The sequence below is a fragment of the Bubalus kerabau genome, chromosome 12, assembly GCF_029407905.1.
Source record: "Bubalus kerabau isolate K-KA32 ecotype Philippines breed swamp buffalo chromosome 12, PCC_UOA_SB_1v2, whole genome shotgun sequence".
NCBI lineage: Eukaryota > Metazoa > Chordata > Mammalia > Artiodactyla > Bovidae > Bubalus > Bubalus kerabau.
In genome coordinates, this window is record NC_073635.1 from 36681242 (window position 1) to 36708101 (window position 26860).

At 40.2% G+C, this 26860-nt stretch overlaps 1 protein-coding gene across 3 annotated transcripts in view; it reads right to left on the reverse strand.

Annotated features, from left to right (window-relative positions):
• Positions 1-26605, reverse strand: part of ZMYM2 (zinc finger MYM-type containing 2) — a 64310-nt gene extending 37705 nt beyond the window's left edge. The window contains exons 1-6 of one of the 3 annotated variants that reach the window (XM_055542589.1): positions 26476-26580; positions 25353-25421; positions 6546-7047; positions 6191-6284; positions 2169-2454; positions 680-845 (exon numbers count right to left, since the gene is read on the reverse strand). In XM_055542589.1, the coding sequence (XP_055398564.1) occupies positions 680-845; positions 2169-2454; positions 6191-6284; positions 6546-7037 (1038 nt within the window). In that variant the 5' untranslated portion in view covers positions 7038-7047; positions 25353-25421; positions 26476-26580. Of the gene's footprint in view, positions 1-679; positions 846-2168; positions 2455-4690; positions 5696-6190; positions 7048-25352; positions 25422-26475 lie in introns of those variants that run through there. The other 2 variants (XM_055542587.1, XM_055542590.1) reach the window with 2 other exon arrangements.
• Positions 26606-26860: the final 255 nt, after the last annotated feature.

Sequence of the window (26860 nt, forward strand, 5' to 3'; positions counted from 1 at the left end):
TGCTCCAACAAAAAGAAAATGCCTCTATTTTTCTATGTAAGGCTTGTTTAAGAAAAGGGCAAAACAAAGTGCATTTCATTTTTAAACTTTTTTTTAATAAACACACGGAATACACATATGGCAGGAAGCAGGGAGGACCACCAGGATCATAATACAAGCTTCTCTAGAGGTCTCTATAAGTGATAGGAAGCAACCCAGTCTAGGTAATATAAAACTTCTAAAACAGATTGGAAATCTTTAGCTAAATCCAAACAGAAATATAAATAAAGTACATTGCTATACAAAATAGGGAGAACTATTATAAATAATCCAAATAAGGATGGATACACAGATTTCTTTTTATTTCATAAAATGCCAAAACCATAATATATTTTTAATGAAATCCTCCAAAATATCCCCACCACTTATTTCACTGCTTAGACAAGATTGTTGCCTCTTGTTTGAAGCTTAGCACCATTTAAACACTATGGTTTTGTCTGTGAGTGCTCCCAACATCAAGGAAAAAGTCAACTGATGCTATATTTCAATTTTTTTATAACTGCATAAAGGGATAGTTATAAGACAGATTTCATATACCCTCACTTTTAAGGAAACACACACTGATGATGTATCATTAACAGTTAAAGTCATAAATATTCCTATTAATCAGAACTAAGTGATAAAGCACAGAAATACAAACCTCTGTTAGTTTACCACAAATTGTACATCTTGATTTATTCAGAGCTCCTTTAGTAGGATTCTGTTTGTCTTCATAGAGAGACAGACAAGATGTGCTACAGAACTCCTGGAAGGATTCACTTGAGTCCACTTGAGCAACAATGGTTCCTTTCATTGTAGTTATATCTCTGAAAAGCAGCAAAGTCAAGCTCCACTTAAAAATAAATCAAATACAAAAAAAGTAAGTGACATTTTTAACTTCCATAAATTGGAACCATTTTTAGATTCATTACATCACCTTTACTATGTAAAAACTCTTGGTTCATAAAAATATGAACACAGAAGCTTGAGAAGTAGTACTATTAAACCCCAGCCACCACTCAATTCATCTTCAAGCTCCTTAACAAGGCTTTCAGACACTGGAAACACTTTAAAAAAAAAGTTTTTTTATAAATGTGGAGTTTAATGTCAAGGCCTAATTTACTGAGGTATAAATTATGATACCTATGCAATTTTCCTCTCCAGGTAAGCAGAAAGCATGAGATATCTAGGTCACAGGAATACAACATCCTTTTAGAGAGCAAAAGTGAATTTAAATACATCCCATAACCCAGAACAACCCAACTGACCATTCATTCTGTACAGCTCTCAACTACAACTAAAAATGTTAAGAAACAACCACATTGATGACTTTCGAAATTTTCCTTTAATTCTGAATTTTCAGGTCTTACACTACTGCATGCAAGCCTATTACTGTAAAGCAACCAAAAAATGTATAACAATTGCACCAATATTTGAATTTACTAAACTTACACAGAGCACTCAGCCCTTTTCAAATTTCTAAGATCTAAAACATCTTCACAAACATGGGCTGCTCAAGAGATGGTACAGAAAATCCACCTGCTTGACCTTGTACAGAATATGCCATATTCATCTCATTTTTAACTAGTGAGGCCAGACGTAGAAACAGCAGGAGAGGATTCACTACAAGGCTGTCAAAAAATTGGTACCTGAGTCATCAAAAGGTAAGTATTAAAAAATGACCTAACATTTAAGACAAACATAAATAAATGCATACAATAACCAAAGTTCTGCCAATTTTAAACGATCTTAACATGAAAGTACTCTAAATTTTGACCTATTTTAATACAAAACTAGTCACACATAAATTGCTTAAGAATTTTTTCGGGCTAGAACTAAATTCTTATAATTAGTAATGTAAATAAGCATGTATGTATTTTTTACAAACTCAAGAAGTCCAATGGAGATCACAGATAAAATTAATTACAGGGATCGAGGATGTAAATCAACCCCAAAGCCCATCCAAGTAGGAGGCTCTTATTCCTAAACCACCTCAGCTTGACAGAGAACACTCTAATGCTCTACAAATTTTAGTCTGGCTTAGCTTATGCATTTTCAAAACACGGTGATTCACCTCTAAAACAATTTTTCTCAAATTTTATATCACGAATATTCAACCACATGGAAATATGCTGAAAGGTAAACCTTACTTTTTACACATAACACAAAGTTTCTTTGGAGCAGGCTTGTGAGAGAAGGAAGAAAGGCAGGTGGTAGAACAGAAGAGGTGAGCTGATCCTTTTCGCTGATAAGCTGTCTGTCCCTTCTGCAGAGGTTTTTTGCAGTTTGCACAAGTGACTTTAACTGGTTTAGTGGGTTGCTGTTGGGCAGAAGGCTGGAAAATCTGTTTAGGAAGCGAGGCCACTGGTGATAAAGAATCCACCCCTGGCTGTTTCTGATTACGGGGAAAGGATGCTGACTGGGAGATCCAAGAATCTAAAAAAAAACACACACACATACATTGAAATTTGTATCAGAGAAACATTCTGTACACGTTTCAGACATCAGGAAGGCACAGTACAGTGGACGGTCAAAGGCACAGACTTTGGAGTCAGCATGGCTGACATGCAGGCTTCATTACCTACCAGCCCGGGAAGTTACTCATGTGGCGCCTAACTCGTCTCTCAACTGCAAACAGAAACTTTAAACGAGATAATACATGGTTTAAAAACCAGTGACTGACATATAGGAAGCACTAAAAAGTATTAGCCATTAGTTATTAAACAGGAAGAACTTACAGAATATGACTTTAAGCAAGGAACACATATATCAACATAAAAGTATAATAAAATCTCGACCAACCAGAACCTTTGACAAATATAACATAGGTTGGATAAAGTTTACAAATGATTATACTCAAAACATCTTTCTAGGAACTTCTCTTGCAGTCCAGTGCTAAGACTCCATGCTTCCAGTGCAAGGGGGCATGGGTTTGATCCTTGGTCAGAGAACTAAGATGCCACATGCTGCATGGCACAGCCAAAAAATTTTTTAAATAATAAAAAGTTTAAAATAAATCTTTCTGAGAACAGCTTTTCCATATATATGTTTCATTCCATGGCCTCCAAGTACATCACATACTATCAAAGAAACCAGAGTGTTAAACAGACGTGGGGACCAACGCACCATCACCCAGGGGTGCTGCCCCTGCCAGCAGCACAGCCTACCAGGCATGGCACTGACAGCTGGGAGCCCAATGCTGGGGAGCAGAGGTCCACCCCTCTCTCCTTCACAGACCGCTTCAGTGGGATGAGCAGTGAGTTTCCAGCCCACCACTGGTCACCGCTCCACAGCCTCCCGATGCAACACCAATGTGTGCGCGCGTGCTCCATTGCTCAGTTGTGTCCAGCTCTTTTGCAACCCCATAGACTGTAGCAATACCAATACTGCTAATGTTTTACATTTTGAAACTTTTCATGCTATTGCTTCTAACTTCTACTACTTTGTCCTCTTGTAATATTTTTCCTTTCAAGCTCCTTGTGAAATTTGAACTTCCATACAAAAAAGATGTCCTTTTATAAGAAAAACAAAGTACAAAAATATCTAGAGTATGAGGACATTTCTTTACTATCAAAACCTTAAAGAGGGCAAGTTCCTGGTTCTGACCAGTCCATTCATTGACCTAATGGTTTCCAGGTGCTACATATACTGCTAGTCAAATTTTACCTAATCCACAAACCCTTCCAAATAAACCCATACTTTATACAGAGAGTAAACAAAGTGCATTCTGGAATCCTGTCATCCTGATACCATGAGGGCCGGTTTTAATGAAGAGGTAAAAATACTAAAGAACACGAAAAATGCAAATCACTGAAATGGCAGTTCCATCTCATGAAGGGCCGTCCAACAAAAATTTTATTTGAATATATGTTGGAATAGCTTTTACAACATAAAGTGGATCCTTAGAATTTTCAACTCTGTAGGCTTCTCATTTGAATATATACTTAAAGGAACCTATTTAAACCTAAAATCATCTATTAACTTGACTTGGAAAAATGGCAATTTTTTTTTCAGTTTAGTTTTAGGCCCTGTAAACTAAATACACAGTAGCTCCTTTTATCTATACTTTACCTCTTACATTTCCCCTACTTTTAAATTTTCACCTCCTTCAACATCAACACACTTTTAGGAATGGAAGGAACTTAAGCATTCTGTCTGAGACCTCTGTTTTACACAAGGGACATCAAGGAATACAGGTTAATTTGCCAAAGTCATCATTAGTCTAAGAGCCAGCATAAACAGCTAGGATGTTGTAATTCTCCATTACAAACAAAGACCGCAGGTACACACAAGAGCTAATCCGTAAACTCAGGAGCAAGAGGTGTATCTGTCTGGCTTTCTGCTGCACACTTGACATTCCCTGACTCAGCAACAATCCTCAAGTACTAGGGGTCCCAAGACACATGGATAAGAATATTCTTAAGAGTTATTTAAATACTAAAAACTGGAATTGAACTAAATAGAGAATTATCAAATTCAAACATATACTCTTGATATGGTCAAAAGTTAAAGATCTACTGTTTATTTAAAGGGGCAGGAGGAAGGGAAAGTGTGCAAAGCTAGACCTATCCTGCAATCTCAGGTTACAATTAAATGTACCATCCTCAATAGTAAAGACTGCACACTATGTTCTTTTTCATACATTTTTAATATATTTAAAATTATGAGACAAAACAGCTGTTTTGAAACTAATTTGACTATTATCATGTCTTAAACTTTTATAAAAAGTGAGCCAGAAGGAAAGATATTCTAATATACAGCTGATAGCAGTTTAAATTGTAAAACCTTTCCAGAAGGCAGCATGATAAACTATTTCCACAACTTAAAAATGCTCTCACAAATTCACATACACATATGCACATCAATGACCTACCAACAAATATATGTAAATACATACAAGGGGAAATGGTCTTGGGTGACATTAGAATTTTTCAAAACTGAGTATTAAGAAACATACTTTTTTCAAAATCATTATAAACCAGAACATTTTTATAACCAATGATCTTTGGACAGATAGAAGCAGTGACACACTCTGACCCAGTAACTTTATTTCTAGGAGTAAATGCTAAGAAATCATCAGAAATTTGAGGGGAAAAAAGTTCATCATATACCAACAACAGCAAAAAAGGAAAATGGTGTAAAAGCCAAATATGGCAACTGGTATAATGAAACCCACTGTGCAGTCATTACAACTTCCATGTATAAACAATTTTAGTGGTATGAAAAAATACAGAGCCACATTAAGTGGAGGGAAAACAAGAAGGAACATTATGAAGAACTTCACTCAAGCAAGTTAAGAAATACAAAGGAGAAAGAATGACAACCAGCCACTCAAACCATTATCAACAGTGGTAGGTAACCTTCAGTTAATCACCTATAAGGGTTTCTCCCCCCCATTTTTTAATTATGGATTTTCCAAATATTCTTCAGTAATTAGACATCACTATCATAACCGAAAAGAATAAGTAAGAAAAACAACTAGCATTTCACAAAACATTCTACACAGCTTCGGTTTCAGTCATTTCTTATTATTCCCCACAATCCTAGGCTGATAAAGTTGCTAACAAGCTTAAAATGATGAAGCCTAAGAAGAGAAGGTACACGAGAGACAGGCAGGCCGCACGTGGTCGGGAAAAGCCACAGAACTCTTCTCACAGTTTCCACAGAATAAAGCTGCCTGCAGAAAGCATTTTCAAATAGTCAAGAAATTTACCAATCTTTACATATTAAAAAAAAATTACTGCTAATAAGTACAAATTAAAATCAGACAGGCAATCAAAATTAAAACACAAATCTAAATGCAATTACACAACATTATATTGCTCCTCACATGTACTAAATATCTTTTCGTTCTCTATTTGCACATTAAAACCATACCATTAAAAACACACGAGCATAAAATGAGTACATGACAAACAGGATGCCAAATTATTAGAGTATGGTGACTATAAAGAGTATTTTGTTCTGATTAATTTTCCAATACTCTACAGAGAAATATTACATACATAGTTTACATCTCTTATTAGTTAAAATTTGAAACTTGAAAGTCAATAGAATTAACATATCTTACATGAGTAAACTAACCAAAGTAGCACCAATTAGGACAATGAAAGAAGAATCTGCCTGTGAACAACCCCTAAAGGGGGAGCGGGAGAGGACCCTCACTGCTTACCAGGGTTGTGATGAGCTGCAGACTCTCCGTTCTGAAATGCGTCTCCTGCCACATTCATTCTACCAGGATTGAAAGGTCCTACTGCAGTCTTGGTCTGTGAAGTTAAAGACGGGGTGTATGTTTGCATATTAACACCAAAATTACTTGACTGCAGTCCATTAGAGACATCTCCCAAGCTGGCATTCTGCAGGGATGTTACGTGTGTGATCATCAGGTTCATGTCTCTCCCGTCAGTGTGTTCTAACTGGCCATCACTCACAGAGCCGACGCCTGTTTCTAAGGTCGTAACGTTAGCGATCTGAATCTCAGAGTCTGGTTCTGTGGTGATACCACTATTACCCATTCCTGCATTTACCTTACTTCTTGAAAAACTGGAAGGAGAGAAATCCACATCATTGGTTCTGTTTTTAGACTCAGATGGTCTCCGTTCAATAAAATTGGAGGAATTTTTCTCTTGCCCTTGATTTGTTTCCATATCCTCCTCATCATCAATGACAATCGTCTCACTTACACTCCCCTTCTGAGAAGCCAATTCTTTTGAGGAAGGAAGAATTTTGGAATCATTTCCTGGCAGCTCTTCATTTTTTGATGATGTAAATGTTATGGTTCTTTGATCAGCCACCACTGGTGCACAAGGAGGAGGTGGTTGTACTGGTTCAATAAACACAACATCATCATCGTCTTCCACTGATGAGCTCTGAAATTTATTAGATCTATTCACTAAAGGATTAGGTGGCCCACTAAACGAATTTCCTACATCCGTGAGACTAGCTGCCATGGCCGTCCTCCCCAACAGAACAGGAGTCTGATCAGTCACTTCCAATCCTCCTGCTGAACCTGTGTCCATGCCAAAGACCCTGTTAAGGAGACAGAAAAAAGACACACGTTACAATTGTCAGTATATGGCTTTTGATGCGACTCAAATTCAAAGAATTTTTTGAAGGTACTTTTATTTTCTTTCTTACTCTAAGTGACAACGATTCTTATCGATGATCCAGGAAAAACTTGATATCCATTTTGTGATCTTCCCTCATTCACTAATCATTTCATATAGTTTATGTGATATAAAAATAACATGCGATATAAAAATACAGGTAATTATACAATTTTCAATAAGAATATGCAGTATATTTGCAACCTTCTCTTCTCTACCACTGCCTACCCTATAAATTCTAACACTGAAAACATACATAAATCGTTCCACACACATGTGAACAAAAAAATAACTAAAATCTGATCACGACAATCTCTTGATATTTATCCTACTTATTCACTGTATTGAATAAAATGACATAATTTAATCTCCAACTTTGCTTACCTTTTTTTTTTTAAATCCACTGTTCTCACATTCCCTGGCTCCCATGTAGCTGCGTGATTAAATCCTTCTGAGAATCTGAAATCTTTGCCAATCACATCCACAAAGCATAAATGCCCACTGCCCTGCCCTTCATGTCCATCTATCGGGCTGCATAACAGTCCTGACGACATCAGATACTAAGCCCTGGAACCTGTAACTGTTACCTCACAAGGAAAGGGGGTCTGTGCAGAGATGATGATGAGAAAAGACTTCAAAATGGGCTTGGCTGGGTGGGCCCTGCACACACCTCTTGTACCCCATCAAGAGGTGGAAGAGACGACAGGCACTGAGACCAGAGGCGGCTGCGGAGAGGGAACGACACAGCCCAGCATGTCACAGCACCAAAACCTACAGTAGGTGAGGAGCGAGCCCTCCCCAGAGCCTCCGGGCAAGCTTAGCTCTGGTGACACCTTGGCTTGAGCCCCAGGCCACCAATTTCTGACTTGTGACTTCCAGTTTTAAACTGCTAAGTTTGTGGTAATTTGTTACAATAGTCCTAGGAAAATATTATCTGCCCCTTGGTTACATCTTTAAAATAACCCTGATACAGCTGTAATATTTGTCCATGTTCATGACTTAGAAATTGTGGCTTAGAGACGCTAACTAACTAAGTCACACAGCTAGAATGCATCCCCAGGTTTTCACCGCAACAGTCCAAACTCCTCATGACTCTGCCACAGTCGACTCGTATTCCTGAGCACTTACTACACAGGCAGAGCTGTGCCGAAGCCAAAGAGATAGCAGCAAGTTAACAGTAAAACAGTCAGAAAGGAGAAAAATAAATTACTGAGCAGATAGACGATGAGGTGATGGGCACGGATAGTAGCAGACCCAGTCCTGAACATGGATCACCTTCATCTCAGAGGCTAAACTGGAAAAAAACAAGAAGGGAAAATGCAGGGTGAGTACAGACTGCAGGTCAATTTGCAGAAAGACAGGACCGTGAAGTGGTTTGTACCCTACACCTTTACAGGAGACAAGACTGCAGCTGTGCAGGTGTGGAAACCTGGTCTAAGGGCCCAGTGCCAACTGTGAACTGCCTGGTAACCCTTCTTCTCTCATAAGGCCACTCAACCCAGTCTGATAACACAGAAGCTTACAAACAAACACTGCTTCATCTATACAGCCATTTGCTTACACTGCGACAAAAGCCTCTGGACGGAAGACGATCACCCTAAAATAAATAATTATCATACTGACAGACGGCTGACAGGCATGAAGAAACTATTCAGTGTGTGTTTTGGTGCATTTTCTGAATTTGTGAGCATGACTTCTCACTTATTAAGTTAAAATTTAAATTTTAGAAAAAACAATGGGTAACAGGATGAAGAAAAAAGACCAAAGACCTCTGTGAGCAGGTGACACTTCACTGAGACCTGGAATGATGAGCAAGAGCTAACTGGGAAACTGGAGTGAGGGCAGCTCCCAAAGAAGCCCAACGGGAACAAGGCTGACACTTCCAGCACTAGGGTGAAGGCCAAACATGGCTGGAACAAGGTCCAGGTCCATGGAAGGCAACAGGATGAGAGGAGATACAAAACAAGCAAAGAACTCACCAAAGTCAGCAAGTCAGGTTAACAGTTGCATTCAACAAAGATTTATGGAGCACCCAGTATATACAAGACACAGTCTGAGGCATTGAGAAAAATCAATAAACCAAACAGGTCAACACCCCTTCCATGAGAAATCATGAACCTGGGAGTCACTTGATGGTCTAGTGGTTAGGACCCCAGGCTTTCACTGCCGAGGCCTGGACTCAAACAACCACTCGGAACTATTCTAAAATTCCACAGGCCAGAAAAAAAAAAACAAAAACCTGTGAATCACTATGTTGTACACTTCAAACTTTCAGAATATCATAAATCAATACTTCAATTAAGAAAAAGCAGTAGCTCAGATATATAAATCAAAAGTGCCCAAGGTTCCAAGACAACGTCAGGACTTCACACACTGCACAAAGCTTGGCTCCAAGGCTTCCCTGGTGCTCTAGTGGCTAGGATCCACCGGCCAATGCAGGGGACACAGGTTCGGCCCCTGGTCCGGGAAGATCCCATGTTCAGTGGAGATTCTGCACCCATGCTCCGCAACTACTGAGCCAGCACCACAGAGCCCACAAGCCACAACGACTGAAGTCCACACTATAGAGCATGTGCTCCACTATAAGAGAAGCCACCACCATGAGAAGCCCACACACCACAAACAGAGAAAGCCCACACAGCAATGAAGACCCAGCACAGCCAAAAATAAATAAATCTTTTATTTTTTTAAAAAAGCTTGATCCTACAACTCTCTTCATTCTTCTTGTTAAGCTGTTTGTTTCAGGATGGAAGATATAATATTGGAAAATGAGAAAAGACACATTTATATCTGCTTTAAGGAAAATAGATAATTTCATTTAAAAATTTAAGGGGTGACTATTTTGCCTTACTCAAAGACCTAAAAATTATCATTCTAAGCTCTAAGACACTTTAAGTGTTATTATTTTTTTTTTTAGCTGCACCATGCAGCATTCAGGATCTTAGTTCCCTAACCAGTGACTGAACCCAGGCCCTTGGCAGTGAGAGTGCAGAATCCTAACCACTGGACCACCAGGGAATTTCCCTAAGACACTTTAAATACACTTTCAAATATTAAAATATATACTATATTAACCTAATAAGGAAGACTTGTTTATGGTAAAACAACAGCATGTGCTGGGAGAAACCTTCATACAAGGCCTTCACTTAACTTTAAGTAAACATAAAAAATTTTAACCTCACTACAGGAAGTCTTAAATGCTGAAATAAGTTGAATAACATTTGATTCAAAAATTTAATAACTGATTCAATTAGGTTCTCTTAAAATACAAGTACATTCATCCAGTAATAGTTAACATGTATTTAATACTTATTATGTGCCAAATATTCATGACGATTAAACATTTAAGCAACCCAATGAAAAGTAAAATCATTATCTCCCTTATACAGATTTTTTTTAAAATGCAATCATCTAAAGTAAACTGCCCAGGACTTCCCTGGTGGTCAAGTGGTTAAGAGACACCACTGAAGGAGGCAAGGGTTTGACCCTGGTCAGGGAACTAAGATCCCACATACCACAGACAAAAACAATTTAAAGTAAGCTGCCAAGACCACGGTGAGAAAATGGGAGAGGTCAGGATCTGAATATTCGTAATTACTATATAATACGTTATTAAGTATTAAACAATAAAATAATATAGCACAACTCTTATTAATTAAAAAAAAAAAAGACCACACCATTCAATAAAAAAGTAACCAAATCAGTATGTGAAAAATACAAGTATCAAAAGGAAGAAATATCAAGCCCAAAGTGCCAGGGCAAGATGAGATGTAACACAAATGGAACTGACTTGTAGTTAACATCTATCTATCAGAAGGAAGGAAGGATCTTCATCAACATAACAATTTTCAGAAGAATGTGGTGTAAATCCACTGAACTTAAGAAATGCAAAGGCTTTTAAAGTATGAGTTTTTTGGATCTTTTCTATATTTCAGCATACCTAAAACAAGATGACAATTTCTGGGGCTTAAGACAGTGCCCTCTGGTGGCCGTGAGGTATCCCCTCATGTCTCCTCCCAGTGTAACCGTGGGGAGAGGAGACTTCCCTTGCTGCACAGTTCTCTGCAGTAATCCACGCTTCAAAACAGAGTAATTACTCACACATAACAGTTCTTTCCAAATCCTAGACTATAAATGTGGTCACTTCTATACGCCACAGAGAATATGCTTCAACTACCACTCACTGAGCCCTATAAAGAAAAGACAATCTAATTCAAGTTGGTCACTTCTACCTTCTCCAAATAAAATCTATTCCCTTCAGCCACTTTTCTATACTAAATCAATTCTAATTATCTATTTAACACCAAGTAAATAACTTCAGTTTTCTGGGCTTCAATTTTCCCTAAAATAAATGGCATTTATTTTACGGTTTTTCTTAGAATTTAAAAAGATAACTGAATGTGAAAATCAATTAACACATTGTTAACTCCTAACAATCACCAGGCAGTTTTGTCTGTACCTCAAGATTTTGGTTAAGTTTCTAATTCATTTTTAGGCTTCCTTGTGATACTGCTTCACTGTTATGGACCACATGCTTGTGTTCCCCCTTCAAATTCATGAGATGGTATAAGGAGGCGAGGCCTCTACAAGGAGATTAAGTCAGGAAGGTGGGGGGGCCCTCCTGAGTGAGATGAGTGACTGTTTTATAAAAGACACCAGAAAGCTCCCTCTCCCACCACATGAGGACACAGCACAAAGAGGGAAGCCTGTCTGTGAACAGGAAGCAAGCCCTCACCAGCACCTGGTCTGCAGAAGCCCCAACCATGGACTTTCCAGCCTCCAGAACTTTGAGACATGAAGGTCTATTGTCTCTGGTACTTCTGTTATACCAGCCCAAGTAGACTGAGACAATCGTCATAAATTATAAATGCTTTCACAGCTTTACTTGGTCTTTGATTCCATGAGAATCAATTAACCCCAATACTTGATGTTCTCGTGAAAAAAAGAAAAGGTAGTTAAAAAATAAAATGTTTGGGATTTCCCTGATGGTCCAGTTGGTTAAGATTCTGTGTTTCCAATTCAGGGGGCATTAGTTCTATCCCTGGTCAGGGAACTAAGATCCCACATGCCACATGGCATGGCCAATAAATAAAATGTTGACACTCATTACAATAAAGTATTAGTAGTAGCTAAGAAAATCTGGTTAACTTTCAATGAAAATCACAAAGAAAGCATTTCAAATGATTCAAGAAAAATATTCATTCATCATTTTCTCACTGATGAGCCCAAGCTTTCTAGGTACCAAAGGAGGTGCAAAGAAAGCTAAGGCAAATTTGTCTCTACAGTAAAGGCTATTATTCAACATGTGTTTATGGCACCTATAATAGTTCTGAGGCAGTATGACAAATTAAACTTTTTTAAAATAAAAATCCCTGGGAATTCCCTGGTGGTCCAGTGGTTAGGACTTTACACCTAACCACTGCCACTATCTAACCCTGTGCTTCCAATGCAGGGGGCATGAGTTTAATCTCTGGTTAGGGAACTGAGATCCTGCAGGCCCTGTGGTGCAACCCCCAAAAAAGTAAACAAACAACTGGAGAGGGTGTGGACAAAAGGGAACCCGCCTACACTGTTGGTGGGAATACAGATTAGTGCTGCCACTATAGAAAACAGTATAGAGGTTCCTTAAAAAAAAACTAAAAATAGAGCTATCATATGATCCAGCAATCCTACTTCTGAGCACACATCTGGAAAAGATGAAAACTCAAACTAGAGAAGACATGTATGCACCTCAATGCTCATAGTAGCACTATTCACAAGAGCCAAGATATGGAAGCAATCTAAGTGTCTACTGACAGGGAAATGAATACAGATATGGTGGATATATACACAGTAAAATATTACTCAGTCAGAAGAAAGAATTCACATCAACACAGACGGACCTAGAGATTATCATACTAAATGAGGGAAGTCAGATAAAGACAAATATCATATGACATCACTTGTAGAATCTAAAAAATGATACAAATTTAGACTCATAGACACAAGATAAACTTATGGTTACCAAAAGGGAAAGGGGGATGGAGGTGGATAAGTTAGTTTGGAATTAACAAATACACAGTATTGGGACTTCTCTGGCAGTCCAGTGGTTTAAGACTTCAACTTCCAATGCAGTGGGTTCAATCCTGATAAGGAATCTAAGCAGCTAAGATCTCATACCGTCTCCTGGCCAAAAAACCAAAATATTAAAACAGAAGCAACACTGTAACAAATCTAGTAAAGACTTTAAAAATGGTACACGGGGGGGAAAAAAAAGTCTTTAAAAAAAAAACCACATAGATACACACTATATATAAAATAAACAAGGACCCACTGTAAAGCACAGGGAACTACAGTCAATATCTTACAATAACTTATAATAGAAAAGAATACAAATAAGAATATATATATAAAACTAAAATCACTTCACTGTATACCTGAAACTAACACAACACTGTAAATCAATTTTACTTCAATTAAAAAAAAAAAAAAAAAATCCTGGAGATGAAAACTTTAATAGCAGAAATGAAAAAAGTCACTAGAGGGGATTAACAGCAGATCTAAGCAAGCAGAAGAATCAGTAAAATGAAAGGCAGAATAATTAAAATTATCCAGTCTGAAGAGCAAGAAAACAAGAATGAAGAAAAATGAATAGAGCCTAAGAATCTGTGAAACACCACTATGTGCACCAATATATGTAACAAAAAGAGACAGAAAAGAACAAAAAACATATTTGAAGAAATAATGGCTATAAACTACCCAAATATGATGAATATAACGAGGATAAACACATACACCCAAGAAGCTCAATTCCAAGATGGTCATACCAAGACCAGTAATAATCAAACTGTGGACCCAACAGTAAAAGAGAATTTTGAAGTAAGAGAGAAGTGACTCATCATATGCAATGGATCCTCATCACCAGATTTCTCATCCAAAATCATGGATGTGAAAAGCTATGGCATGATATTTAAAATGGTGGGGAAAAAATCTGTCAACCAAAAATTCTATATCCAACAAAATATTCCTCCAACAAACATGAGAAATTAAGACATTCCCCAGAAAAACAAAGGTGAATTTATTACCTGCAGACCTACCCAATATGAAATGCTAAAGGGAATTCTTCAAGCAAAAATACAAACTACAGAGTAAGTTGAAGCTCTAAGAAATACAGAACACAAATGAATACATTTAAAAAAAGCAACAGGAAGCCAGTATTAATGTACCTTTGGTTTATAACTACTTATCGCCCTATGATTTAAAAGGCAAAAGCATACAACAATAATTATCAACGTTAATGAACACACACATATAAAGATGTTATTGGCAACAAACCTAATTTAAAGGGAAGGACAGAGATGTGTAACAGGCAGAGCATTCACAGATTGTTCAAATGAAGAGTATCATTCCTAGTAAGCTGTTGTAATACTAAGATTCTTGTTTTAATCCTCAAAGTAACCATTATAAAAATAATTATAAACTAATCAGGAAAGAAAGGAATCAAAATGGTACACTAGAAAAAATTAAACACAAGAGAAGGTGATAATAAAAGAAATGGGGGGGTTGCGGATTTAAGACAAACAGAAAACAAGTCACAAAATGGTGGAGGTAAACTTCTCCTTACTCCTTTCGAACAATTACTTTAAATGTAAATAGACTAAATTACTGAAAGAGTTTAGGCTGGATAAAAAGACACACATGATCCATCTATATTCTATCTAGAAGAGACTCATCTTAGATAAAAAAAAATACAAGGAGATTGAAAGTAGGATAGAAAAGATACCCCATGCATATAATACCCAAAACAGAAATGCAGTTAGTGGATGTGTAGATATTGGACAAAATAAACTTTAAGTCAAAAAAGCTAACAAGAGGGCTTCCCCAGTGGCCCAATGGTAAAGAATCCATCTGTAAATACAGGGGACACAGGTTCAATCCCTGATCCAAGAAGATCCCACATGACACAAAGCAACTAAGCACTTGAGCTACAACTACTGAGCCTAGCTCTAGAGCCTGGGAACTGCAACTACCGAGGCCCGCACACCCTAAAGCCTGTGCTTCACAACAAGAGAAGGCCCGAGCACCACATCTAGAGAGTAGCCCACAGAGCAACAAAGAGCCAGCACAGGCAAAAATAAATAAATAATTTTTAAAGCCCTGATTAAAAAGAGAAACTTGGGAAATGAGAAAATACTCATGAGACAAAAGAAGACAAAAACACAACAAATTGAAACTTAAGGGATGCAGTGAAAGTTTTATTCAGCAGAAAACTTACTGCTATTAACACCTACATTAAAAATCTCAAACCAATAAACTTTACACCTTAAGAAATCAGAAAAAGAGCTAAATAAACTAAAACTAGCAGAAAGAATGCAGTAATAAAGATCAGTGCACAGATACACAAAACAAAGAACAGAAAAATAAAGGAAGGGCTTCCCAGGTGGCGCTAGAAGCAAAGAATCTGCCTGCCAATGCAGGAGACATAAGAGACATGGGTTTGATTGCTGGGTCCGGTAGATGCCCTGAAGGAGGGCATGGCAACCCACACCAATATTCTTGCCTGGAGAATCCCATGGACAGAGCCTGTACAGTCCATAGGGTCACAAAGAGTTGGACACGACTGAGGCAACTTCACACACACACACACACACACACAATCCAGTACAAAATAAAAAGGGGGGAAAAAAAGAGTGAAAAAAAATGTTTTAATAAAAGAAAAAATAGAGGAAACACAAAATTACAAACATGTGGCTCCTTGAAAAAATTAACAAACCTTTAGCTAGACTGACAAGGAAAAAATTCTCTAAAGTTATTAAAATCAGAAACAAAGAGAATTCTCTGGTGGTCCGGTGGTTAGGACTTGACCCTTTCACTGCCAGGGCCCACGTTAGATCCCTGGTCCAAGAACTAAGATCGCACAAACCAAGCAGTGCAACCAAAAGAGAAAGAAATTGACATGTGACTAGCATAACAAATATAATTTTTTTTTTAAAAAATCAGAAATATTAATAAGGTATCACTACTGACTTTATAGAAATGACTGAATATAATTTCGCAATTATATGCCAAAAAACTGGACAACCCAAAATAAAAAAATTTTAAAAACGGGTAAATTTTTAACACAAACTACAAAAACTGACTCAAGAAGAAACACAAAATCTGAATTATAACATGCAAAGAGACTGAATAAGTAATCAAAAAACTCCCAATAAAGAAATTCACCAGGTGAAGTCTACCAGACATTTAAAGAAGAATTAACACTGTTCTTTCTCAAATTCTTTCTAATGATGTTCAACATAATCAGTCATTAGGGATATGCAAATCAAACCAGGAAAGCTATCACATCCATCAGGATGGCTACTATCAAAATAAACAAAAAGTAACAATATTAGTGAAGGGAAATTGGTTAGCTGATTGAAGAAAGGGTGATTCCTTGTGCACTGCTATTGGGAATGTAAAAAGGTGCCACCACTATTCACAACAGAATGGAGGTTATTCAAAAAATTGAAAAATGGAATTACCATAAAATTCAGCAGTCCCACTCTAGGTATACTATATCCAAATATTTTCTCTATAGTTAATCATCGTTGTATGTACCATATGTATCTATAAATATTAAGGGATTTAGTCAGCATTTCATTGAATTTAGACATATTTGAAGACAAAAAAATTAATCTTTTACATTATTCAAGTCTTCCCATTCAGATATATGTAAATCTGTCCATTCTGGTTTTCTTGCATGTCTTACTGTATTATTTTACAATTCCCTTCATAAAATTCTTGTATATTTGTTATAGTTGTTCCCATTGCTTGCAATAGTGAAATGGATTTTTCCCATTACATCATAAAATGTTTACATAGCAAAGAAACACTATAAATAAGGTGCAAAAATATGAAAAAGATACATGCTATATAATGTATATATACTTGTAATTGAAATAACAAGAACTGATTTCCATACTTTAGAAAGAAGACAAATTAAACTGACAAAACTTTAACTATTTGATAACATTCAGTGTTGGCAAGAACATGGAAAAACTAGTAGAAAGGGCAGTGAGTTTTGTGGTCCAGTGGAAAGCAATCTGGCAGTGTCTATAAAAACAGGTAATATACACATGTGCATGCTCAGTCGCTAGGTTATGTCCAAGTCTTTGGGACCACATGGACTATCGCCAATCAGGCTCAACTGTCCTGGGATTTTCCAGGCAAGAGTACTGGAGTGGGTTGCTATTTCCTCCTCCGGGAGATCTTGCTGACCCAGGGATAGAACCCCTGTCTCCTGTATTAGCAGGCAGGTTCTTTACCATGGAGCCACATGCTGACTGGTTCTCCAGAATCTCCCCCAGAGAAAACACACATGAACCCAAAGAAACTACTTCACATATATTTCATGCAGCACTGTAAATAACAAAAAAACCCAAATAGATTAAATGTCCACCAATAGAATATCTGAACTGCTAAAAAATTGCATGTCATGAAGTGCCACACAGCATTTTAAAAAGAAATCCTTACATACTAACTCAGAAAAATGTTTAAGACATACTACAAAGTGAAAAAACCAAGATGCAGGAAGATGTATATAGTTGTTTATTGTTGTTCACTCACTAAGTCATGTCTGTGTCTGAACCTTTGAGGCACCATTGACAGTACCTGTGGTATACCGGGCTCCTCTGTCCTCCAGTATCTCCAGACTTTGCTCAGATTCATGTCCATTGAAGTTGGTGATGCTATCTAACCATCTCATCCTCTGCTGTTCCTTTCTCCTTTTGCCCTCAATCTTTCCCAGCATCAGGGTCTTTCCCCATGAGTTGGCTCTTTGCATCAGGTGGCCAAAATATGGCATATAGCACACATGTTTTCAACATGCACATATAAGTTTAATTTATTATTACAGGTACATGTTAATATATGCCCAGGAAGGATTTAGAGTAATACACACTAAATTGGTACTACTACTAATCTCTGGGCAAGTGAGGAAAGGAGCCAGGAGATCGATGATAGATGAACACAGATTATGACTTCATGTTGCTTACCATCTAGCCACAAAATCCCTTTTAAGAAAATCTCTTTTAATATCTTTATCAGATATGGGACAATGCTACTCTGGTTTTAGAAGCTGATAGGAATTATTTAATTAACATACTAAAAATCCATTCAAGGGCTATGCCAGCATCTAAAAACTAATCTCTTTTGATTTAGTAAATAAATGAATAAATCAATTAATTGATTCAAGTTACCTCTAGAGTGTAGAATTTCCAAGTTAAAGAATAATCTCTTCTTTTCCATAGGGTCAAACTTTAACTGCAAGATAATTTCAAATAATTTTAACTTTCTCTGGGGATCTCATCCACTCCCGATTTTAAATAAAACCTCAATGCCCAGACTGATTAACTCGTCTCAGTCGAGGTGTCTCAAAGCCCCAAATCACCTACTCCCAACTCCAAGTCATCTGAATTTCCTTTCACCGTTTATCTACCCCTCCTCCAATCTTTGCCATTTGGGGGAAGTTAATGTATCTAGCTTCCCAGGTGGCTCAGTGGAAAAGAACCCGACTGTCAAGCAGGAGACTTGGGTTCAGTCCCTGGGCTGGGAAGATCTCTTGGAGAAGGGCGTGGCAACCCACTCTAGTATCTTGCCTGGAGAATCCCTATCCATGGACAGAGGAGACTGGCGGGTACAGTCCACGAAGGTGGCAGAGAGTCAGACAGGACTGAGGACGGAGCACACATGGTTGTCTGCGTATGTGCCCTGGACCTGACACTCTAAGGCTCCTCCTGACCTCACCCTGCTGACAACAGGCTCCTCATACTTCTGCTGAACTTGCGCTACCACCACCACACAGAACTGAGGCTTGTGGACCAGCCTAACACACTGGTCAGTACAATTCACACATTAATCTGCTGAAGACCTTGGCAACATAAGGAAAGGGATTATCAAAAATGTCAATTGCTTATTTATGTTATTTATTTGGCTGCATTGGGTCTTAGTTGCAGCATGTGGAATCTAGTTCCCTGACCAGGGATCAAACTGAGCCCCTGCATTAGGAGCTTGGAGTCTTAGCCATTGGACCACAAAAGAAGTTCCCAAAATGTCAGCTGTTGATAATAGTATATATGCAAAATGACTAGTATGCTGAGAATGAAAAAAATCATAATGTTATTTTAAAAATCCAAATCTTGAGGGACCTCATAAACTTTTTTCTGTCTGAAACCTCTAGCTGTGCATCACAATCTTACTTAAAATACTTAACTTAAAAACCTCAACACCTGCTTCACTGACTATGCCAAAGCTTTGACTGTGTGGATCACAGTGTGAAAAAGTTCTTAAAGAGATGGGAGTATCAGACCACCCTACCTGTCTCCTAAGAAACCTGTATGCAGGTCAAGAAGCAACAATTAGAACCGGACATGAAACAATTGATCAGTTCCAAATTGGGAAAGGAGTATGACAAGGCTGTATTCTGTTGCCTTGTTTATTTAACTTACATGCAGAGTATATCGTGTGAAATGCTAGGCTGGATGAATCACATGCTGGAATCAAGACTGCTGGGAGAAATATCAACAACCTCAGATATTCAGATGATACCATTCTAATAGCAGAAAGTGAAGAGGAACTAGAGAGCCGCTTGATGAAAGTGAAAGAGGAGAGTGAAAAAGCTGCCTAAAAATTCAACATTCAAAAAACTAAGGTCATGCATGGCATCTGGTCCCATCACTTCATGGCAAAATAGAAGGAAAAAGTGGAAGCAGAGACAGATTTTACTTTCTTGGGCTCCAAAATCACCGTGGACAGTGACTACAGCCATGAAATTAAGATGCTTGCTCCTTGGAAGAAAAGCTATGACAAACCTAGACAGCATATTTAAAAGTGGAGGCTTCGCTTTGCCAACAAAGGTCCATACAGTCAAAGCTATGGTTTTTCTAATAGTCATGTATGGATGTGAGAGCTGAACCACAAAGAAAGCTGAATGCCAAAGAACTAATGCTTTCGAACTATGGTGCTGGAGAAGACTCCTGAGAGTCAAACCAGTCAACCCTAAATAAAATCAACCCTGAGTATTCATTGGAAGGACTGATGCTGAACCTCCAATACTTTGGATACCTGATGTGAAGACCTGACTTACTGAAAAAGACACTAACACTGTGAAAGACTGAAGCCAAAAGGAGAAGGGGGTGGCAGAGGACGAGATGGTTAGATAGTGTTACCCACTCAATGCATATGAATTTGAGCAAAATCTGGGTGATGCTGGAGGACAGAGGAGCCTAGTGTGCTGCCATCCACAGGCTTGCAAAGAGTCGGACATGACTTAAGAGACTGAACAACAACTGCTACACATTACAACTCTAGACTTCAATAAAGAAAGTGAAGTCGCTCGGTCGTGTCTGACTCTTTGTGACCCCATGGACTGTAACCTACCAGCTTCTCCGTCCATGGGATTTTCCAGGCAAGGGTACTAGAGTGCGGAGAAGCCAATGGCAACCCACTCCAGTATTCTTGCCTGGAAAATCCATAGACAGAGGAGCCTGGTAGGCTGCAGTCCATGGGGTCGCTAAGAGTCGGACATGACTGAGCAACTTCACTTTCACTTTTCCCTTTCATGCACTGGAGAATGAAATGGCAACCCACTCCAGTGTTCTTGCCTGGAGAATCCCAAGGACAGGGGAGCCTGGTGGGCTGCTGTCTATGGGTTCACACAGAGTCGGACACTACTGAAGCGACTAAGCAGCAGCAGCAGCAGCAGTACTGAAGTGGGTTGCCATTTCCTTCTCCAGGGGATCTTCCCAAGCCAGGAATCAAACCCAGGTCTCCTGCATTGCAGGCAGACACTTTACCCTCTGAGCCACTAGGGAAGCCCCTAGACTTCAATAGTACACAAAAATTTATTTTGCAGTTACAAAGTCCTTCAAGTGTTGTATAAAACTTGATCCAAAAAATACATCTTAAAATATGCAATAAAACAAGAGATATGCTCAAATGTGTTGTAATCCAACTTTTAACACACTTTTTAAGATCACCAACTTATCTTGTTACCCCAAGTTAAGTGTTTGGTGCTGGCCTTCAAAATTCTCTTCTCAATACTATTTTAGTAACAGAAACCTAAGATTATAAACGGACTTGTTTAAAAAATAAGCTGAACATATGAAAATTTGCAATTCTGATTATGTAAAACAATTTTTTTTGCAGGTAAACAATCAAAATAAAAAATTAAAAATTACAATTGTTACCCAGAGCCTCATAGTTGAAAATTATTTACACGACAGTAACTTCGGAGAAGGCAATGGCACCCCACTCCAGTACTCGTGCCTGGAAAATCCCATGGATGGAGGAGCCTGGTGGGCTGCAGTCCACAGGGTCGCTAAGAGTCGGACACGACTGAGCGACTTCACTTTCACTTTTCACTTGCATGCATTGGAGAAGGAAATGGCAACCCACTCCAGTGTTCTTGCCTGGAGAATCCCAGGGATGGGGGAGCCTAGTGGGCTGCCGTCTATGGGGTCGTGCAGAGTCGGACACGACTGAAGTGACTTATCAGCAACAGTAACTTTCTCAATGAAAATTTATAGTTTTCACATATTGGAGCTGTCCATAAGAACTTTGAGATTTGAATATCTTAAAGTGAAAGTCAAAGTGGCTTGGTCCCGTCTGACTCTTTGTGACCCCATGGACTGTATGTAGCCTGCCAGGCTCCTCTGTCCATGGAATTCTCTGGGATAGACTACTGGAGTGGGTAGCCGTTCTCTTCTCCAGGGCATATTCCCAAGCCAGGGATCAAACCCAGGTCCCCAGAATTTCAGGCAGATTATTTACCATCTCAGCCACCAGAGAATATCTTAAAAGTTCTGTTCAATTCTAAAATCCCAATTTGTGCTCTGACAGGAATAGAAAAAAATTAACCAACTGAAATCAAAAACGGAAAATACATGGAATCAACACACTGTCTCAGCATACTTGCTTCCTAACTTAAAATGCCCTACATAAAATACTGTTAATCCAACGGGAAAAAGCACTTGGGTTTAGGCTCATCTTGCATTGCTTAAATAAAACATGCAAGGTGAATATGTCAACGTCCCCTTATAGTAAGTGTTATTCAACATAATATATGTATGAATATTACCAGTAGACAGATATGAATGCCTAGAAAAAGATACAAAATTTCTAATTATACCACACCTTTTGACAACAATAGAGTTCTAGCATGCATACATATTCTTTACATAACAGTTACAACACAGCATCTGACTAAAGGTAAGGATTCACTTTGCCTCAAATGCATTAGTAAGGCACTATGCACCTCAAACAAGGGCAACATACAATAAAACTTCTAAAAATAGGAACAGTGTTGTACGAAGATGGTATATCAAGCTCCATACCCACAGAAAGCTCTAAAATGTTCACTGTCAGCATCGGTGTGACATCTGAGTACTCAGAGTTGTCCCCCCACATGGGGTACAAGAGTCCAGCGCAAGAGAACCTAGAGGAGAATTCAGAAAAGCAGGGCCACTCTCCCTTTCCCTCAACTGTGTGACAAAGGACAGAAGGAGGAACACATACTATTAAGGATGCACTAAAGAAGGTACCATAAACATGTGAAGTATTTTTAAATATCAAAATACTTCATAAGTACAACTAAAGGTACCTAACTCACATTAAGTGTACGATAAATTTACATTAATAAAGAACTCTGATTTAATCAAAGTGAATTTAAAATTGTCAGGTTATCTTTTTGCCTGGTGCATTAAAGCACCATTAGTTGATGCTTTTAAGTAAAAGAATTTTTAATTCTGAGCTAAATCGTTAAGGAAAACAAGAACCACATCCCTTCAAAAACTGAGACTTCCCTGATGTGAGTGGTTAGGACTCCGAGCTTCCACTACAAGGGTCACAAGTTCAATACCTGGTTTGGGAACTAAGATCACACATGCTGCACAGTGCAGTCAGAAAAAAGTACATCCGTGTACAAATTATAGTTGGGCCTCCCTTTTACTGAGTTTCTTCATATCAGCAGATCCAACTGCCTGCAGCACTATTAAAAAAAAAATCCAGGCATAAGTGGACCCACAATTCAAATCCATGTAGTTCAAGGGTCAACTGTATTTGAAAGAATCTTAGCTTTCATTAGTATACATATGTTGACATTACAGGAAAGGCCAGATTATACATTTTGTATGCCCTCATCTTCAAATGTGTACTTAACATAACCAATTAACCTTCCTCCACCGACATCACAAATAAATACAAAGAAAAATTTTAGAATGGTAAATCTTCTGGGAAAATATGTGGTGATAATATAAGCTTTACCCATCTATTGATAGTTGAAAGATTTAATCCCTGATCCACTATATCTGAATGATTTAATGCCTGAAAAGACCTTTAAACTTATTAAAGAAGTTATATTCATTTTAAGTTACAGTATTTAAGAAGTAGATACTAAATTGCACACATACACACTGAAAGAAGAATATATTATTTCTGATTCAAATAGACCCTATTAGTTTAAAACCAGTCAAATAATTATCTAATAGTTATCTAATTGATAACTGTGGTACTACTATTTTTTCTTAAAGATACTCAGTAAGATTTAACATTCCATATTTGTTTACCCACTCTTCAGGAAAAGAATACAGGCTGAAAAGACTGTAACTTCCAGTTTTTTCAATTTCAATTTCTAAATCTGTGAAACAAGCATATTATATACTTTAAAACAGGACAACACAAAGGACTTCCCTAGAAATCCAGTGGCTAGAACTCCACACTGCCAATGCAGAGGGCACAGGTTTGATCCCTGATCACAGAACTAAGATCCTACAGGCCTTAGTGTGGCCCAAAGATTTAAAAATAAATAAATTTAAAAAATGAAAATTTACAAATAAAACAGGACACCACAGCTGCTGAACTCAGGCCTGTAACCAAAACTGGTTAAGTTCAAATCCTGTTTAAACAAATACTACTACCTGGGTTATCTGCTTATGCCTGTTTCCTCCTCTAAGAATTAGGAATAAAAACACTAAGTTTTTATAAAGATTAAACTATTTAATATGTTAAAAATTAGTCTGGACATGTGTTGATAATTGTAGAATGTAAATGATAGGTACACAGAGGTTCAATATACTATTCTCCCTCATAAAGTTGATAGTTGTCATAGTAACTTTAAAGAAAAAAAACTTATGCTAGCATACAATACAGGCTCAATACATGCTATTTTTATGACCCTGCAGGCCATTTGCCAAGATTTCCTTAAAGGAAATAATACATGAAAGCACCGGGGACCTGCCTAAAGTGGTATTTGCTTAATACAAGTTGCCATCCTCACATCATCCTTCACAATCAGTATTCAGTTTGTGTTCATTGTCTATTATTTTTTGACCCATTTGAGACTTAATATTTAAGCATAAGCGACCATACTCATGACTCACCTTTGACAGAGATCTGCAAGTTAACTATCGGTGGGCTCCAGAGATATAATGTGTCCTTAACAGTAACTTCACTGATATTTTGTAACTCATTACAACGGATGGAAAATGACCCGTTATGTTTATCTTACTGTCTAGCACATTACGAGGCTACTTTAAAACCGATAAATGGCAAGCATTAAACGATAACTCTCAGGTAACACGTCAGGAATAACTCAAGGGAACACTAAGCATCACAAAAGATTTGGGGCTAAGAGTAACCAGAGCAGGGAACTAGGTGATAAAGTACGACAACAGGAGGAGGGGGCCTCATGCCTTTCCTAAGCAAACACTTCAAAGACATCCACCAACTCATGAACCCTAAGAGTCAAAATTTGTGTTTTACATCACACACTCAGAGCTAAATCCGTCTTTTTGCTTCTCCAACCCCTTCAATCAATTCTCCATTGAAAAGGAAGAGAAAGTGTTAAAAGATGGTTGCAGACCAGGCGTCAAACGAAACGACTTCAATTCCCACCCTGGAACTCTAGAGGGCGCCAGCAATATGCCCTCCTTCCTCCACCCCTCCTCCCGGGTAACGTGAGCAGCTGCAGGAGCCCGTCGTCTGGTTGCTGAGGTTGGTATTGCAGCAGGAGCGCTCTCTGCAGCGGTGCAAACAGCAGCGCCCACTCCCAGCTGCCTCACCAGCCATTATCCAGGCTGCGCCCCGGGGGCAGTGCCACCCAGGGGGAAGCTCCTCCCCCTCAAAACAACGGGGACGCACCGGTCCCCAGGCCGAGGCCCTACATTAACCTGCCAACGTCTTCTAGGAGCATCAAATTAGGGGCAAAAGACTCACAATCGGGGTGTTGTCCTCCTCACGCTCAGCCAAAGATGCACCAGGTAAGGATGAATTCAACTCCTGGTCCTGGGATAAGAGAAAAAATGAAAAAATGGATCAACAACATCTAACCAGGTGGGAGAACCAAACCTTTTCCACCAGAAGGAGGCAGAGAACGGAATAAGAGGTCAAGGAGGTTCGGACCTTCGATTATTGCTCCCTAGCCAGGCACCAACAATCCCCTCCAACGTAAAGTAGAGCAAAACGGCATAAAATTTTTATTTGGGACCAAAACCCACGTGAAAGGCAAACCCTGGGGGGAGGAGGCGGAGGGCTTCAGGCCTGCTCCGGTGGGGGGGGGGAGGGGGGAGGGGTAAGGGAAGGGCGAGCGCAGCCTCGACGCCAGCAGCGACTCCGATCCCCCGGATCGGCCCGCCCAGCGCCGTCTCCGCCGCGCCCGCACCCACGCCGGGCTGGGGAGAGCCCGCGTCTCCGCGGGGCGGAAACCCCCCGCCTGTGCCCCCGGCTCTTGCCCGGGGCTCGAGACTTGCCCCCCCGCAGTCGGCGACCGGCAGCGCTGCCTCCCCGTCCGCCATTAGAGACCCAGCCAAACAATACGTGCGGAGCCGAGCCGCGCGCGCGCCGGGGCCGGGGCGGCCGAGGAGGGGACCGGCGCGGGGGGCCCGCTCCCTCGCCCCCAAACTCGGGGACCTCGCGCCGTCGCTGGGAGAGCGCTATCGGGACCCCGAGCCCCCACGGAGGCGCCCCTCCCCCACCCACCCCACCCCCACACCGCGCGACCCCCACAGCCGGCCCCCGCCCCGGGCGGCCCCGGGCGACCCCCGCCACCGGCGGCTGCCTCACTCCGCCCTCGCAGCCGCGCCCGCACTCCCGCAGCCCGCGGGCCGCCCGCCAACGCGCCTGGGACATCAGCGGAGCCGCCGGCAGCCAGAGGCCCCGAAGCGGCAGCGGCGACGGCGGCCGCGCCGCGGGGCGCTCGTCCCGGGTCGGTGGGAGGCTTCGGAGGCCGCCCTCACCCATCTCCGCCTCCCGGCGCCTCCGCCTCCGGAGGCTGCGCCGCTCCCGGCCACCCCCACTGTCGGCGGCCCTGGACTGGAGACACGGCGGGGACAAGCCTCACCCGGTTCTGGCTGCGGCTCCGCGGAACGAACCTCCCCGCCCCCGGCCCACCCCCCTTCGGCAACACGCGCAACTCCGCTCGGTCCAGTCCCGGCTTTAGCGCTGGTGAGGAGGCGGAGGCGGTGGCCGCGGCGGCGCGGCCCGACCCGGCAGGCCCCGCCCCCTGCGCCCTCACTGGCGGCCGGGGAGGGCGGGCTGGGCGCCTCGGGGACGCCCATTGGCTGCGTCCGCCTTCCTTCAGGACCCCCCGTTGAGGGGGTGGTCCGATGTTCTGTCCGTCAGCCGCAGGCCACACCCCCGCGCCTCCATTCCATTCCCCCCCCTTCCCCGCCCCCACCGTGGCCCGGCCCGTCAGGGTCGGGCCGCCGACTCCGGTTCCCGCAGCA